Here is a 19,391-nt window from a genome sequence, read left to right on the forward strand (position 1 = left end):
ATTTTTTAACCTTGATATGTTACTCAGATCAGCCATGATCTTATTGAATAGCAGAGCAAGCTCAAGGGACCAAATGGTCTACTCCTATTATGTATGTTCTCACATTTCATGACCATATGATGTTTGGTGTATTTTGGAGGGTACTTAGCTATTTCAGTCTGAAGCCTTTCTTAAAACCTCTCATCCATTGTCCAATCAAATATTTATGAATTTGGGAGCAATGGTTGGACATTCAGTCACTCAAGTCTATTTTACCATTCAATATTATGGCTGCTTTGCATCTTACTTCATTGACATGTTCATATATCCATATATGATGTGTACATCTTGGTGCCCTGACTGATAAAAATCTGTTGATATTAGTCAATTATTCTTTGTATGAGATAGTTTTCCATGATTTTATTCCTGAATAGCCTGGCTGTAACTGAAAATGTGTTCTCTTAATCTGGATTTCCTCCACCAGAGGAAATACTTTCTCTGAATCTACTCTATTGAAACCTTTCATAATTTTAAGTAAGTTGATTAGTTCACTCCTCAATCTTCCAACCTTGAGGGTATGTGAGCCAGGTTTATGCAGCTGGTCCTTGAAACTTCCCCTTCACATCCTGGTGATAATATGGTATAAATCTGCACGGAACTCCCTTTGGGGCTAAATTCCCATCTGAAGTGGGGGTACCTCAAACTGAACACAATGTTCCAGGCTGGACCTGACCCAGGTTCTGTACAACTGAAGCATACCATACAGCCTATGTGAGATGTCATACTTCCACAATGAATCCAATTTTGTTTTCTGCTACTCTCAGCTACATAGCTGGCTGTGCTTCCTAATTGACTGTCATCTGCTCATCTGGATATGAAGCTCTCTCTCCATTTTTCATTCAAGTCAATAACATCACAGAATCCTAGAATACAAAAGGAGTTTGATTTGTCCATTGTTTTTGCTTGTTCTTTTAAACAAGCTTCCGATTTAGTTCCAGCATCTACTTTTCCCATACAGTCCTAAAAGTTCCTCCTTTACAAGTACTTCTTCAATTTCCTATTGAAAGTTGCACTTGAATCTTCTTTCAGTTGATGCATTGGAGATCATTGTCTTTAAAATAATTTCAGTTCCGCTCAACCTCCATTGGATTATTTGCTGGTTATCTGAAATATGTGCCCTGGGGTTACTGATCCTCCTGCCAGTGAAATCACTTCATCACCATCAAAACCCTTCATGGTAAATCTCCCCTTAATTTTCTCTTGTTCTAAAAATATCAGCTCCTCTCGTCTCTTCACATTACTGAAGTCACTCTTCCCCCTGTGCTTTTCTGGTAAAAATCCTTTCCTCCCTTTCCCGGGGCCTTCACTCTTCCTAATGTGCAACACTCGGAATTAGACATGATACTGAGGTCAAACCAGTCATTTACATGTTGAGTACATTTATAAAGAGAAACTGAGACACCAGAACAGATCCCTGGGGAACATTGTGTTTCATCCCACAGTTTAAAGCATTTATCTTTGCATTCTGTCTCCTATAACACAACCAGTTAGAATCCAGATCAAGTCAGCTGCTTTCATTCCCTTCATGTCTGTTAGACTGCCTTTCAAACACTTAGTATGTGCTTTCCCCATACTTCCAAGTCCATTTCTAAAAGTTTTAGTTCAAAACTTGAAGCCCAGATCCTGGAATTATTCTGAAACAAAATCACCCATATTTCCAAAAGTAGCCTCATGGCTGATTTATACAACCCTAAGATAAATTATTTCACTTTAGAATTTAAAATTGCTGATAGGAACTTCGGTCCTCGCCGAGACTCATCGTTAATGGTTTCAAATTGAGAAGAGAATGTCTGACATAATCACGCATAATCCCATTTCCTGTTTGCCTTTACTAATTGATACCCTTTGATCATACATGTGTTTGCCTATTCTTTTTCCGTATGCATTACCTCAAAATCCATCTGGCATTCCTTTTGTTAACTTGCTAATCAACCTGAGAGCTTTTACCAGTTTTCATATCACAGTTTAAACTCTGGGTAACAACTCCTGTGATGTGCTAAAAGAAAAATCCCAGGCCACTGAAGTACAAAACTTCTCCCAACACTATCAAGTTAAAATTGTGTGAAAGAAACAAAACTTGTACTCGCATCTGCTGTGAAAGATCGCGATTTTTCCTTATATTTCTAAGACTGAAATTTAATTTATTATTTGATAAATGAGCAGTACCTTCAACATCTGAGGACCTTGCACTGTTTGAATAATCTTCAAAGTTTGATTTTAGGCTAACCTCTTATGTAATACTTCATAAACATCACAATGGGCATTCAGGTATATTTTTACATTGATGTATGTGGATGGATGCAGAATATATTTTGTGGAAGTTGAATGCCTCTAATTTAAAACACAATGCAATCAAGCTCATCTTAACATTTGTAATTTGTAAAGTTTAAAATTCAAAACATCTACTCAATGAAATTTTACACTCTGCACAGCAATTCAATCCACACTAGTTATGCCAAACAAGTTTTACCAAATAAATTCTCAGCAGATAGCCCTATAGTTCACTCATGTTCATTTGTTTTTATTCTTTGATTTGCTGTATGTATCACTGGAAAGGCCATTTGTTGCCATGTCAAATTGTCCTTGAACAGAGTGTCTTCCCACATGTCAGGGGGGAGCTAAGAGTCAACCACGTTGCTGTGGGTCTCCAGGCACATGAAGGTCAGATGAGGTAAGGATGGCAGATTTCCGTCCCTAAAGGACATCAGTGAGCCAGATAGGATTTTAGAACAATTGACAACAGTTGTCATGGTTATCGTCACCTAGTTGAGCTTTTTATATACTCTTCATAAAGATGTGTACATATATTTTTATATAACATATTATAATGTAAGAACAGATAATAGCTCTCAAATTATTTGCATTTGTTCCATCAATAATATTGTCTGAAAGACTACATAAAATCTGGATATTTGGAAATCTGTGACAACCCAAACAAAAAGTATTTAGTTCTGAAGAAGGGTAACTGGACCCAAAATGTTAACTTTGCTCTCCCTCCACAGATGTTGCCAGACCTGCTGAGTTTCTCCAGAAATTTCTGTTTTCAAATTTCCAGTACCTGTGGTTCTTTCTTATATATTAAAAAATGCTAAGGAAGGCTGAGTTTAACCTGAGGGCCACCCTGCCTCAGGCAAAATGAGAAGGCAGGATCTCCATGGTAACCTCAGTTCGTAAAGGAATTCAACCTGTGCTGTAGGCATCATTCTGCATCACAATATACCCAAAACAGCTAACCAACCGCCTGTGTCTAGCAAATGACTGGGGTAGCAACAGTTTTATCAAGGAAATTTGCATGGAGCTGACTTATGATGTTTTTCACTGAAATAGTACTGCCTAAGTTCTAGAACCTGCAATCTCTTGTGATTTTTTTTATAATCCAGATCTGCACTACAGCTAAGCAGCATCAGCATCAAACCAACCTAGATCTGTGGGAACTCTCTCTGTCATGTGTTCTAAAGGCTTGTTTGGATAGAATGGTCTTTTGAATGGAAAACTGTTGATCCATGTAATAACAGAGGTGGAAGGGGAGTGTAGACACAAGTGATTCTGACAGCGAGACAGCACAGCAAAAGTCAACAATCTATTGGGTATTACTCATATAGATGGCATTGTTTGCATTTATGCATTAGCCAATAAGCTCCATACTAAATTCTTCATGGTAGGTTTAGCACAGAATGGTTTAAATTTCAGCACAAATTCTGCAAAACTGCAATTCAGGGCCACATCTAATCAGAGACATAACATTGATCTTGTACAGAGAAGCATGCAGAACACCCGAACTGTCCATAATAATAAAGTCCTCAATCTGCATCTGGTGCTAATCAAATTAGCCTAGAACCTTGCTGCCAATAAAATGTCCAACTTGGATCCTGAATGAAATCAGTGATTAACATCTGGCAGTTAAGACCAGGCGGTCAAAGAAAGTAGGTAGTACTGACGTGGCCCAGATTATTCTGAATGGATTTTACACAGTTCTGGACCAGGCTCAAATGTGACTTCAAAGTGTGCAAGGAAATTTGACAAAATTATACGCAAGATCTGGCTTGAGGTTACAGCAGACAAGCTTGTTCATGAGAGGTTGCGAGTAGGGATAACTGCAGAGCAGGAGACAAGAATATCCCTGTATCTAACTTCCAAAGAGTCTTCAGAACTGCAATTGGTTTGATTCATTCCTAATATGAGTGGAACCAATGCAGTTGTTCTTGCAGAGAGTCAACATGGACTGAACAAGCAGAATGGCCTCTTTTATGCCATATTCATTCTATGGTTCATTTCAGTTGGATGAAACATAATAACACTAAATAGTGGAACGTCTGCAGAGAGTTTTGGCTTATCGCCAAGTTTTCAATAAAGTAGAGAACTGAGCACTGCCATTTCAATGTGTGGCCAACTAACAGTATCCAATTCACATACAATCTATATTTCTTCCAACTGATATTTTCATGCACGCAAGCAAAATGTGAAGGTTCTTGAAATGAAGGAAACTTGATGCTACTTTTGGTTAAGTTAACAGCAAAAATGTTTGAGAGAGAGGGGAGCCTCTGTAAGGTCTCAGGAATGGAAAACTGCATTCAGCATGCAAAACAGAGGCCAACTAATGATTCTAAATATGAATATAGGAACAGCAGGGGACCATTCAATCCTCAAGCCAGATCCACTGATTGTGGACTTATTTTCCAATCAGACTCTTAAATAGTGACTGGGAAAAAATTAACAGGAAGCAGAGGGAGGTCATTCCTGATCAGTCTGATTACAAACTATGGCATTCTTTGAATCAATGAATCTGCACAGAAAATTGTCATGTGGCCTATTGTCTCTGCGTCCTTTAAAAGCACTACCCAGTTATTCCACGCGCCTGCTCTTTCCCTATTACTCCACAAAAATCCCCTTCATGTATATATTCAATTCCCTTTTGCAAAATGCAACAGAATCTGTTTCCCACATCCTTTCTGGCAGGATATTCCTAAGTGGTAACACAGTGTGGAGCTGGAGGAACACAACAGGCCAGGCAGCAACAGAGGAGCAGGAAAGCTGACATTTCAGGAATGTGTTGCCTGGTCTCAGGCAGAAGGTAAATCTTCGCACAGAGATTTGCAAAACCTTGGAATGTACTTCTGGGGTAAGTGGTTCAGAAAGAAATTGCAGCAAAGTTAGACTGAATGGGTGGATGGAGTGGTTAAAGAAGGTAAGGGAAAAGATAGTAAGTGTGATTGTTCAGATGGTGGGTAGACACTGACACCAAGTTAGGCTGAATAGCCTGCTTTTATGTTTTAACTTTTATGTATTTAACTGCACATTTAGCACCAAGAACTATTGATAATTTTGTAACTCTGCTTGGCATAACGGTGAGAAATTTCACTTCAATCATGCTAGCCCTCTTTACTAAGCTTTTTTTTCTCAGAGTTTTCTTAAATCAACTATAATTTGGCGCATTAAGTTGATAAAATTACATCTTCAGAAATCCTGATGTTGATCAAAAAACACAGTGAAGAGGGCATAAATGACAAAGATGCAGAGGAGCAAGGTCCTTTTTCTAAAAAAAACTCACTCGACGTTTCTGCTCTTCCTCCTCCTGGATCTTAACCTGCAATTTCCGTGCCATCACCTGCCTCTTCCACTCTGGGATCGGGGTTCCCTGTTCATCATGAGTTGGTATGAGAGATTCGACATCCAATGCCTGTGATGCTGCCATGCCATTTACAACTGGCTCAGTTGGACTACCGACCTGGCGCTTTGCATGTTCAGGCTATCATGGAGCAAATGAAACAAAGAAATGTTTGATGACGGATTGATTTTCATACATTTCAGGTGTGCAATGGTTGATATAACATCTTTCACCTCTGATATACTGTGTACCTACCATTGTTGCAGAACTTGCATAGACCACGGTACATCCTTTACTCTGCGCAGTTGGCTTCAGGTTTTTCCCAGCTTTGATCTCCGCCAGTAAGTCAGAGTTATCACTTGTAGGAGACATCATGTTGAAAGATTTTGCACCTGGGAGAAGCAGACATGAGAAGTTAAGGATCAATGGAAAGTCACTTTGTAAGCAATTATACCAATAAAGGTGTTCACAACAGGTTTCTGCTGGTTAGGAGCCCTGCAACTTTGGAAGGACTGTTATTTTATTTCTCTGCTTTTCTAATTTACAGCTCAGTATTTTATTTCTTTTATTTTTCCCTAAGAATTTGTACTTAAGAATCTGTGCATTGGTATCTTGGTACCTAAGATAGCACCATAAGTGGTGACTTGTAAACTTTTCACTGTACTCTTTTTTTCTTTATTCATTCATGGGATTAGGGTGCTGCTGGCTAGGCAGCATTTATTGACCACAGGGCAGTTTAAAGTCAACCACATTGCTGTGGGTCTGGAGTCACATGTAGACCAGACCCGGTAAGGATGGCAGTTTCCTTCCCTAAAGGATATTGGTGAACCAGATGGGGTTTTCCAACAATCAACAATGGATTCATGGTCATCATTAGATTCTTATTCTGGATATTAACTGAATTCAAATGCTGCCATGGCAGGATTTGTACCCTGGACCCCAGAATATTATCTGGATCTCTGGATTAACAGTCCAGCGATAATACCACTAGGCCATGGCTTCCACCACACCTGCTCCTCCTCACTCATGTGAGGACGTATTACAATAAAGCTAATTCAATTCAACTCAACTTCACATGGAAAGTGTTGGAGTCTCTGGGTTTCATGTTTGTAAATTCTATTTTTTGGAATGCTGTGGAATGTGATTTATCAAGATGTAGATAATTAGACTAGGAATTATTTCTGGAATTGAAATAATGGGCAAATGAACTTCATCATTGCACTTCATCATTCCAAATATCGTTCAATAGGCATGGACCTTGCCTACTGGTTGCCAATGCTGAAGCGGTAATAGGAGGCCACTTCAGATTGGGAGACACAGCGACAGGAATTTCCTTACAAACTTAAGAAATGGGACAATTTGTCTCTTGAGCCTGCCCCGCCATTCAATAAGATCAGGGCCAATGGGTTTGCATTTCAAATCCCATATTTGATTCCCTTGCCTAACAAGAAACTACCTAAGAGATAATGGGAACTGCAGATGCTGGAGAATCCAAGATAATAAAATGTGAGGCTGGATGAACACAGCAGGCCCAGCAGCATCTAAGGAGCACAAAAGTTGACGTTTCGGGCCTAGACCCTTCATCAGAGAGGGGGATGGGGTGAGGGTTCTGGAATAAATAGGGAGAGAGGGGGAGGTGGACCGAAGATGGAGAGAAAAGAAGATAGGTGGAGAGGAGAGTATAGGTGGGGAGGTAGGGAGGGGATAGGTCAGTCCAGGGAAGACGGGCAGGTCAAGGAGGTGGGATGAGGTTAGTAGGTGGGAGATGGAGGTGTGGCTTGGGGTGGGACGAAGGGATGGGTGAGAGGAAGAACAGGTTACGGAGGTTCCTTGACCTGTCCGTCTTCCCTGGACTGACCTATCCCCTCCCTACCTCCCCACCTATACTGTCCTCTCCACCTATCTTCTTTTCTCTCCATCTTCAGTCCGCCTCCCCCTCTCTCCCTATTTATTCCAGAACCCTCACCCCATCCCCCTCTCTGAAGAAGTGTCTAGGCCCGAAACGTCAGCTTTTGTGCTCCTGAGATGCTGCTGGGCCTGCTGTGTTCATCCAGCCTCACATTTTATTATCTAAGAAACTACCTAACTCCACCTTAAAAATATTTAATGACCATCTCCATTACTTTCTGAGGTTTCAGAAGTCACACAAACAAATCAAGTTCACTTCACTTCTGACCCAAAAAGCTGTCCCCAGATTTTGAAATGGTGTCCGCTAGTTTTGGACATACCTAAAAAGGAAGCATCCTTTCTACAATCACCTTGCTGAAATCTTTCTGGACTTCATAGATCTCAAAGTAAGCTTCAAGTAAATCAAAGGGAGATTACCCCAAGATGGAAACAATCATTTCTATGATAACAAACTGTCGAGCTGGATGAACACAGCAGGCCAAGCAGCATCTCAGGAGCACAAAAGCTGACGTTTTGGGCCTAGACCCTTCATATTTCTACGTTGCTTTAACGTTTAAATTGAAAAGCAGTATTCAGCCACTGGCCCGCTATTGTTGGGGGTGCGGGCTCTAAACTTGCCTGGAGGGCTGATCTCCCAGCATACTCTCTAAAGCTGACGCCAGGGACCTGGTGCTGGACTGAATATTCCAATCGAATATTCAAAACTGGTGCTTGCAGATGGGTTGCCCTATCATTACCCTTCCCTCTATACCACTGGGAAAATGGCCAGGGGATGGATGGAACTGGGAAGTGACTTTTGTGTCCAACTCCTGAATGTCCCCATCAAAGGCTTTAAAAAAACCCTTTTATATTCTTTAAGTCAACCATATAATAACATCCCCAATGTCTTCTGTGAAAAGTATTTTAGTGTAAAATTAACAGACATTAAAATATCAAGTAGCACAGAAACATAAAAAAAGCAGGAGTAGGCCATTCGGCCCTTCAAGCCCGTTCCACCATTCAATATGATCATGGCTGATCAACTAATTCAGTCCCCTGCTCACAGTTCTCCCCATAATCTTTGACCATTTTCACCTTTAGAATTACATGTAACTCTTTCTTGAAAAATATTACTGTTTCTGGAATCCTGAATTCCTTCCCTAACAGCAAGCAAGGCCCATCTCCTTGAAAAATGTCAACGGATTCTGAATGAAATACTTTCTTCTAGATAAAAACCAAAAGAACTAAGGACGCTGTGATGTTAACTCTGATTTCATTTCACAGATGCTGCCAGACCTGCTGAGCTTTTCCAGCAACTTCTGGCTTTATTTCTACTTTCTTCTGGCGTTTGTTCTCCGAGTTGAGTACCCTGTGTGTTAATGATGCTACTGAATCAGTAACTTTGTGAATTTTATACTTGTGCCTGTTAGTTCGAGCTAAATATCATGCTTATTTCAATTTTATCATTCATTATTTAGAACATCACTATCAGATTTTCCCAAAGTTCTCTTTTCTCCAGTGAAAATAAATTCTTTTGTTTTAGTTTGATTTTTCTTGGAACCAGAGAAACAATAGGAGACTAGAAAGGCAAGAAAGAAGGAAAATTCATGTGAGTTTATTTAAATCGTGGTATCCATGAGTTCTGCTTTCTAAGGAGCTGCTGGGAAGAGTCACAGCGTTTTGGCAGCTTTACATCCAGGGACTTAATATTATAAATCCTGGTGGAAACTGGTTCAATCCTTAAGAGTTTTATGTTAATCAGCATCACGTCATGAGTAGACACAATGCCAAGCAGGTTCAATAGTTTCGTCAGTTAACACTGGACTCAGCATCAAGTATACAGCATTATAGAACCATTAAGTCAAAATTCTACTTCATTCACTGTATCTATATGCAACCTCACTTCGATAATGAAGGTGCTAATCTATTTAAACTATACAGTGCTAAAAAAATTCATACAAGCATTTTAGTGCACTTATTCTAAATTTCCCACAATGCCATTCAACCCACTGAATTTTTTAGTAGCTGAAAAATGTTAATTTAAAGAACAAAATGCAAGCAAAATAGCATACCCCAGCAATGGCCTTGTTTCAAAACCTCAGTCCAATTTAATGAAAGCTTATGAACAAAAAGATTAAACAAAATCTTGTGGCAAAGAGAAGAAAACTTAAACAATGAATTCCTTCCAGATAGATTGCTCTTGGGGAGAAAGTCAGGTTTGAGACAAGGAGACTTTTCATCTGAGCAACATGACAGAAGTTGAGAAATAGTTTGAAGAATATTTTAAATATCCTGTCTCTAGACATTAATGATATCACATCAGCTGATACAGAGCCCTGTATCATATGGAAACTATGGTGAAAATTGTTTCTTGCTGAGGTGATGCAAATGGCTGTTGTTGGTGTAAAACAGTTAATATATATCAAATAATAAAATGTGAGGCTGGATGAACACAGCAGGCCAAGCAGCATCTCAGGAGCACAAAAGCTTTTGTGCTCCTGAGATGCTGCTTGGCCTGCTGTGTTCATCCAGCCTCACATTTTATTATCTTGGAATCTCCAGCATCTGCAGTTCCCATTATCTCTAATATATATCAAATATCTTGCTGTGGGATTGTGTTTTCAACTGTCAAGTTTATATCAAACGAAAGAACGAGCGAGAAATACGGCACAGGAACAGGCCCTTCAGCTCTCCAAGCCTGCGCCGATCATTTTGCTCTGGCTAAACTAAAAAACAAACATTCTACCCTTATTTGGTTCATATCCCTCTATTCCCTCCCTATTCATGTAACCATTCAGATGCCTCTTAAACATTGCCAATATGCCACTTCTTCTGGCAGTACATTCCAGGCTCCAACCATTCTGTGTGAAAAACTATTCTCACACATTTTTCTGATTTCTGAAGTCTCGTCAGCTTTCCAGTTCCTCTGATGCTGTCTGGCCTGCTGCGTTCCTCCAGCTCCACAATGTGTTATCTCAGACTTTAGCATCAGCAGTTCTTACTATCTCCCTTTAACATCTGCTCTCTCTCACCTTGAGCCTGTGCCATCTTGCAACTGAAACTTCAACCCTGGGAAAAAGCCTTTGACTATCTATCCCATCTACGGCTCTCATGATTTTGTAGACCTCCATAAGGTCTCCCCTCAGCTGCCGTCTTTCCGTGAAAACAATCCTACTGTTTTTTACCTTTCCTCATTCCCTTGAGACTGGAAAACACCCTGGTGAACTTTCCCTGCACTCTCTCCAAAGCTTCCATATCCTCTGGTAGTGTGGTGACCAAAACTACACACAATACTACAAATGCAGCTGAACAAGGGTTTTATATAGTTGCAACAAGTTTTGCCAACTCTTGTAATCCATGCCCCGGCCGATGAAGGCAAGCATGTCATATGCCATCTGAGTCTCTTTGGCCACCTGTGTTGTCACTTTTAGGGAACTATGGAACTGCACGCCCAGGTCCATCTGCATCTTAATGTTTCTAAGCATTCTGCCATTTACATTTTATTCACACCTAAATTTGATCCTCCAGAATACATCACCTCACATTTGTCTGGATGAAGCTCTATTTGCCATTTCTGTAGCCAAGTTGCCAATCTATCTATATCCTGTTGAATCCTTTCACAGTTGTTGGCACTATCAGCAATTCCACCAATCTTCATGTCATCTGCAAACTTACTAGTCAGATGCCCACATTTTCCTCCAGATCATTTTTTATACACTACAAACAACAGAGGATCTAAGGCTGCTCCCTGTAGAACACCACTAGTTATCAGTTTCCATTCTGAAAAACACCCTTCCACCGCTACCCTCTGTCTTCCGTGGCCAAGCCAGTTTTGTATTGATTTAGTCTGCCCACATGGAATCCCATGTGATTTTAGCTTTTTTAGTACCAATCTGCCATGTGGCCAAAGTGATAATTTTCCAGACTGACTCCATTATATGTACTTCAGAATGTAAAGCAGGTGTCAGGGGAACTAAGCTTCTTCCACAATGACTGATATGCGAACCATCAGTGAATTAGGAGAAGTTATTAGGTGAAGTTTTATATCCAATCTATTGACAGTCAGTACTAACTGGAAGAGCCTGGAGCTGACAGCCTGGAGAAACACGAAGCTGCTGTGCAAACTGGTGTGTAAGCAAACAGGATATTTCATAAGGAAAACAAAGGTAACTTTTCTGTCATTGTTTACAGTTTTGCCCATCTGGATTCAGGGTCCTTATGCTTTTAGCATTGCTTTATAATAAACAAGCTAGGATTTAATCATTCTTTCCCACCCCCTTCCTCCGTAAATCAGCTTTTTTAGCTGGATAGCACTCTGTGGATCATTATGTACATACCATGATCATGGTGTTAGTCTAATAGAACTAGACATTGGAAATGCAGGAAGGATGTTCCTAATGACCAGGGAGTCCTGATCCAAGGGTCATAGTTCAAGGGTATAAGGTGGGCCATTTAGGACTAAGAACTAGAGAAATTTCTTCACTCAGCAAGTGGTGAGCCTGTGGAATTCTCTGCCACAAAAAGCAATTGAGACCAAACAACTTAATGTTTTCAAAAAGAGATGATATAGTTCTTGGGGCTGAAGCGATCAAATAGTATGGGGAGAAAATGAGAACAGGTAATGGGTTGGATGATCAACCATGATCATATGAATGGTGAAGCAGGCTTGAAGGGCAGAATGCCCTACTCCTGCTCCTATTTTCTATGTTTCTAGTGACATCTCAGATTGGTGTAAAGAAAACAGATACCACACAGATGTAAAGAAATGCTTGAAAGAAAAATGTGCCTTTCAGCCTATGGTTTCAAAAGGTATCCACCAATGGAGTTTTTCCTTGTGACTATTCTGGCTCTGTTGCTTACTAATTAATGAAACATTGATCTATATGGTAAACCATCAATTCTCATTGTTTCATGCAGCTATGAGGATGGCAAATGCTGCATTAAAGGGCATTGGTCTTTTGTCACTAGTGATGGGTGTGAACCCATCCACAAGCTTGGTGCGGCCCCATCCTAACAGAATCAGCAGCTTCAGCAGAAATGAGATGACAGTTTAAGAAAGGTAAACCTAAAAACAAACATATCGCATTGCACTATACTTCAATGTGGACAAGCCGCAGGACTGTTCTAGGAGGTAGCAGGGACTGCCAATGCTGGAGAATCCGAGATAACAAGGTGTGGAGCTGGATGAACACAGCAGACCAGGCAGCATCAGAGCAGCAGAAAAGTTGATGTTTCGGGTCTGGACCCTTCTTCAGCAGGGTCATTTCTGAAGAAGGGTCCAGACCTGAAACATCAACTTTCCTGCTCCTCTGATACTGCCTGGCCTGCTGTGTTCATCCAGCGCGACACCTTGTTTTCACAAGGCTGCTCCTTGTCTTGATCAAACAGCATTCAGTAGCTTGCAGAGGTCAATGGACAACACGGTAGCACTCTTGGCCAAGTGGAAGCAATCTCATTCACGAATCAAAAGGCCATGAGTTCAAGTGCGGCACTATTGGAGATTCTGTTGCTCGCACAATACTGGGGCTCCATCTACATCTAGGCATAAAAACTCTGAAGAAAAGACCATCAGGTCATTTAGTTCAATCATCAGGTCATTTAGTTCAATGTTAGTTGTTTATGAATCTTACTGTGTGCAAATTTGCTATAAAATCTTGAAGTCATACAGCATGGAATCAGAACCTTCGATCCAACCAGTCCATGCCAAATATAATCCCAAGCTAAACTAGTCCCACCTGCCTGCTCTTGGCCCATATCCCTCCATTCATGTATTTGTCCAAGTGCCTTTTAAATGTTGTAACTGTGCCCACATCCACAACTTCCTCCAGAAGTTCATTCCACATGTGAACCACCCTCCATGTAAAAAAATTGCCTCCCATATCTTTTTATAAAATCTCTCGTATCTCACCTTAAAAAGTATGCCCTTCGTCTTGAAATCTCCCATCCTGAGGGGTAGAAGAGGCAGTAAAAATGCAACTTTTTTTCTTTCATTTTTACCTACATTAACCGCCAAACCCCCTGCTTCAGTAGAAAAAGGCCACTGGGTACAGTAGAAAGCTGTTAGGATATTCCATTGTAGGTTTAACTCCTTCACTTTTAACAGCCCGCTGTTCGTACGCAACTGAATAATTAATACTTTAACCACTCTCAAATGGGACATTCAAAGCAACCTGGCACCCACTGTAATCTCACAAGAAGTTATATTAGTCATACAGATCAGACCTCATTTATTATTAACTGGTCCAATCATTGAAGACAACAGCATCTACCTCAGCATTATTTCAGAAGCTTCTGCAACAGATGTCCAACCATTCAAGGTAGCTCTGAGCTATTGATAATCACAAATAACAAGAGGCACAATCTACAAAAACAACATTCAATGAATACAAATAAAATATTTATTGACAGATCTGGAAATGCAGTTTTGCCTGTCTTCAGGAGGTGGTGAGTTAAGGACAAATGTCATAGTTACAAAGTATAGCCTATTAGCATTGAAAATTGCTCAATGCAATAAATATTGCAAAAGTTTTTTTTGTTTCTTTTCCTTCCAATTTCCCCCTTTACAGCCTGACAAAATAATTAACTCTCATGAGGATATACCACGAAGCCCTCTGTAGGTTTTCCGAGCAACCATTGTACAAGCCTGGGGAGTCTGTTTTTGCAAGTCATTTGACAATAGCGAGCATCAGAGTTGATGACAGTCCTATCCTCGTTCAACAGCCAATTTTCAACTATTCAACAACAATTTGCATTTATATCGCATCTTTAACAAAATAGAATCGCACAACCCAAAGCACTTTAAATGTATCAGAGATAATGGGAACTGCAGATGCTGGAGATTCCAAGATAATAAAATGTGAGGCTGGATGAACACAGCAGGCCAAGCAGCATCCCAGGAGCACAAAAGCTGACGTTTCGGGCCTAGACCCTTCATCAGAGAGGGGGATGGGGGGAGGGAACTGGAATAAATAGGGAGAGAGGGGGAGGCGGACCGAAGATGGACAGTAAAGAAGATAGGTGGAGAGAGTGTAGGTGGGGAGGTAGGGAGGGGATAGGTCAGTCCAGGGAAGACGGACAGGTCAAGGAGGTGGGATGAGGTTAGTAGGTAGCTGGGGGTGCGGCTTGGGGTGGGAGGAAGGGATGGGTGAGAGGAAGAACCGGTTAGGGAGGCAGAGACAGGTTGGACTGGTTTTGGGATGCAGTGGGTGGGGGGGAAGAGCTGGGCTGGTTGTGTGGTGCAGTGGGGGGAGGGGATGAACTGGGCTGGTTTAGGGATGCAGTAGGGGAAGGGGAGATTTTGAAACTGGTGAAGTATCTTAAATGTATCTTTGTTTTAAACTAAATCACAGAAGGAGACAAGAGTCAAACAGTTGGGTCAAAGGGACAGGTTTTAAGGAGAGTTTTAAAACAAGTGGGGTGGAGTTTTAAGGTACATGGTATAATGATGCAATCTAGGGGTGCAGAATAGGCCAAAATTAGAGGAGTACAGATATCTCAGAAGAAGGCTGGAGGAAATTAAAGAGAAAGGGAACTGGCAAGGCCACAGAAGCATTTGAAAATAGGTATGAGAATCTTATAACTGGGCATAACCAACTGAAAGCCAAAACATTTCTCTGAACACAGTGATCTAGTGACTCTATCACTGGTTAGGAAAGTGAGTATTTTTTTGAAAAGAAGTAAAACACTCCTTCCATTTAGTATGAGTTGAGCCCTGTTAGATATAAAGTAAATGGAATTCAGATGAGGACAAAATTAAGCTCAGCTGCATTACTTTTCAATTATTTAATCTGCCAGCACTCATTATTTCGTACAATCCTGACCGTGTGAAAGCAGGCCATTTGGCCCACTGAATCCACACTGACAATCCAGACAGCATCCCGTCCACACCCAACCCTCGACTCTATTCCTGGAACCCTATCTTTCTCATGGCTAATCCACTTCGACAATACATCCCTGGACACTACAGGCAATTTAGCATGGCCAATCCACATAACCCGCACATCTTTGTACGGTGGGAGGAAACCAGCGTACCCAGAGGAAATCCACGCAGACAGCTGCCTGAGGGTGGAATCGAATCCAGGTACACGAAGTTGTGAGGCAGCAGTGCTAACCACTGAGCCACCGTGCCATCCAAATTAAAAATTATTAAAATTAAAAATATTTGAAGTGCACAGAAAAGTAACGGCCACTAATCTAAGTTATTGAAGGAAGGTGAGTATACATGAAGCTCTCATGCTCAACAAGAAGTCAGTAAAGGGAATTAAGGGGGTTATGGAAGGGAGGGTAGATGACCAGACAATGTAATATTGTTGTAATATAGAAACGCAACAATCAATTTACATGCAGCAAGCTCCCACAATGTCATAATGGCCAGGCAATTCTGCTTTACTTGTGATGTTGATCAAAGAATGAATATCAGCCAATACCTTGGGCAGTACTCCCTGAATATCTTCAAAACGGTGTTTTAGGATCACAGATCATAGGATCCCTATAGTGTGGAAACAGGCTCTTCGGCCCAACAAGTTCATGCCACACCTTAGAGCATCCCACCCAGACCGTGTACTCACATCCACCACTTCCTCAGGAAGTCTGTGTAAAACAATTGCCTCTCCTGTCTATTTTAAATCTGTCTCCTCTCACCTTAAAAATGTGCTTCTAGTCTTCAAATCCCCCATCCTAGGGAAAAGACAAACTACCATTAGTTCTATCCATACCCCTCATTATTTTATAAGCTTCTATCAAATTGCCTCTCAAATTCCTACACTCTTGTGAAAAATGTCTCAGTCTATCCAGCCTTTCTCTGTAGCTCAAACATTCCATACCCAGCAACATTCTGCTAAATCTCTTCTGCACCCTCTCCTTGATAATATTGTTGCTATAACTGGGCGACCAGAACTGGACACAGTCTCCCAGAAGAGGCCTTACTAATGTCCTGTACAACTTCAACATGACTTTGCAACTCCTATACTCAAAGGGCTGAGCAATGAATGCAAGCATGCCAAACGCCTTTTTAACCACCCAACTCAAATGTGAATCAAACTTCAAAGAATTATGTACCTGCACCCTTAGGTCACTCTGTTCTACAACACGGCCCAAGGCTCTCCCATGAATTACATAAGCCCTACTCTTGTTAGTCGTACCGAAATGCACATAGACGTTTATCCAGATTGAACTCCATTTGCACTTTTCAGTCCATTGACCCATTTGATGAAGATCGCTCTATAATCTTAGAAAACCTTTTTCACTGTCTACAATGCCACCAATTTTGGTGTCGTCTGCAAACTTATCAATCATGCTTTTGATATTCTCATCCAAATCATTTCATACAATCCCTGCATTGCGGAAGTAGACCATTCAGCACATCAAGTCCACACAGCGAACCACCCATACCCACCCACTACATCATCTCTACATTTCCCATCCTAGACACTATGGGCAATTCGGCATGGCCAATCCATCTAGCCTGCACATCTTTGGACAGTGGGAGGAAATCAGAGCACCTCGAAGAAACCCATACAATCACAGCTGTGTGTCTGTGTGCGTGTGTTGGTTGGGGGGTGGGGGGGGGGGGGGGTGGGGGGGTGGTGTGGTGGGTGCTGGGATATGCAAACTCAATATAGACAGTCACCAAAGCTGGAATTGAGCCTGAGTCCCTGGTGCTGTGAGGCAACAGTGCTAACCACTAAGCCAATGTGCTGCAATGACAAACAAAACAGGATTCAGAACCGAACCCTGTGGAACATTACTGGTCACAGGACTCCAGTCCAAAAAACAGCCCTCCAACATTGCTCTCTGCCTCCTGCAGTTCAGTCAATTATGTATCCAATTGGAAAGCTCACTCTGAATCCCATGTGCGCTAACTTTACTAATTAGTCTACCATGTGGAACCTTGTCAAAGGCTTTACTAAAATCTAAATAAACAATGTTAACAGCTCTACAATCATCAATCTTCTTGGTAACTTTCTTAAAAACTCAATGAAGTTTGTGAGACAATTTTCCTCACTAAAAACCATGCTCACTATCCCTAATCATTTTTTCGCCTCTCTAAGTATCCAACGATCCAAGCTTTCATAATCACTTTCAACAATTTACCCACAACCGAAGTCAGACTCACAGGTCTATAATTCCCTGGTTCCTCCTTACAACCTTTCTTTAAACAAAAGTACAATATTAGCCATCCTCTACTCATCAGGCACCTCACCAATAGGTATAGATGGTGCAAATATTTCTGCAAGGAGTCTCATAATTTCCTCCCTTACTTTCCACAATGTTCTGGGATACATTAGATCAGGTCCCAGAGATTATTTAAGACCCCCTAAAATTCCTCTTCTGTGATGTGAATTGTTTTTAAAACATTAAAGTTTATTTTCCTGCATTTTCTAGACTCCATTTCTTTCTGCACAGTAAAAACTGATGTGAAATATTCATTTAGTATCTCTCTCGTCTCCTGGGGTTCAACACGAAGACAACTTCCTTGATCCTCAAGAGGCCCTACCTTCTCTCTAGTTACCCTCTTGCCCTTAATGTACTTGTAGAATCTCTTCAGATTATCCTTAACTTTATCTGACAATGTTATCTCATATCCCCTCTTTGCCTTCCTGATTTCTCTCTCAAAAATGCACTCTTTATATTGATTAAGAGATTCAATTGAACCAAGTTGAACCAATAAAATTCTCTTTTATTCTTGACTAGGACCTCAATATCTTTATTCAGCCATTGTTCCTTAATCTTCCCAGCCTTATCCTTCACTCTAATGGGAACAAAATGCCTCTGAACCTTCGTCATCACTCTCTTGAAAACCTCCCATTTGTCAGACATCACTTTACCTGCGAACAGTCAATTCCAATCAACTTTTGAAAGTTCTTGTCTCTTATCATTAAAATTTGCCTTACTCCAATTAAGAACTTTACCTTTTATGGAAGGCTTATCCTCTTCCATAACCATTTTGAAACTATTAGAATTATGATTGCTAAACCCAAAGTGCTACCCCACTTTTATTTCAGTCACCTGTCCTGCCTTATTGCTCATAGGGTCTAGTTTTGCTCCTTCTCTAGTAGGAGCACCCACATAATGATAAAGAAAATATTCTTGAACACAATTAACAAATTCTTCACCATCCAAACCTTTAGCGCTGTGGTATCCCCAGTCAATGTTTGGAAAATTAAAATTCCTTATATTACAACCTTATTATGCTTATATATATATATATCTGAGATCTCCCTACATATTTGTTTCTCAATTTCCCTTTTTATATTGGGGGGCCTACAGTGCAATCCCATCAAAGTGATCTTTCTTATTTGTAATTTCTATCCATATTTTCAGAAATATCTTCCCTAGTTACAGCAATAACATACTCATTAATCAGAAATACTACCCTGATACCCTTCCACTTGCCTCCTTTTCTATCCTTCTTATAGCATCTAAAACACAGAATATTGAGCTGCCAGTCTTGTCCATCTCTCTGTAAGAGCCATGACATCCCAATAAATGCCCTGAATTCATCAGCCTTACCTGTAAGTCTTCTTGCATTGAAATAAATGCAATTTAGATCTTCAGAATTACTACATACGCCGACTCTCTTTCGTCTTTCTTTTCTAATTGATATGATCTCCTCACATTCAAAACGTTTGCGATCAATCCTTCTGTTTACACTGCTACTTAGAAATCCTCCACTCCCCCTCTCTATCAAAATAAAGTCTCCCTTAATGGAATGAGCAAATCTCCCTGCCAAGATGTTGGTCCCTTTCCAGGTTAGACCCATCTGTTTTGAGGCCTTTTCTATTCCAGAGGACATTCCAATTGTCCAAAAACCTGAATCCTTGAACAATACACCAGCTCTTCAGTCACTGATTTATCTCCT

General features: G+C 40.7%; 1 protein-coding gene across 3 annotated transcripts in view; it reads right to left on the bottom strand.

Annotated features, from left to right (window-relative positions):
* The window catches only part of espn (espin), a 168,568-nt gene that overhangs the window by 25,128 nt on the left and 124,049 nt on the right, over positions 1–19,391 (bottom strand). For all 3 annotated transcript variants that reach the window (XM_048561676.2, XM_059655668.1, XM_048561674.2), the window contains 2 exons: positions 5,900–6,036; positions 5,588–5,785 (listed from right to left, as the gene is read on the bottom strand). In XM_048561676.2, the coding sequence (XP_048417633.1) occupies positions 5,588–5,785; positions 5,900–6,036 (335 nt within the window). The remainder of the gene's footprint in view (positions 1–5,587; positions 5,786–5,899; positions 6,037–19,391) is intronic.

Source organism: Stegostoma tigrinum, chromosome 28 (genome assembly GCF_030684315.1).
Source record: "Stegostoma tigrinum isolate sSteTig4 chromosome 28, sSteTig4.hap1, whole genome shotgun sequence".
Classification (NCBI taxonomy): Eukaryota; Metazoa; Chordata; class Chondrichthyes; order Orectolobiformes; family Stegostomatidae; genus Stegostoma; species Stegostoma tigrinum.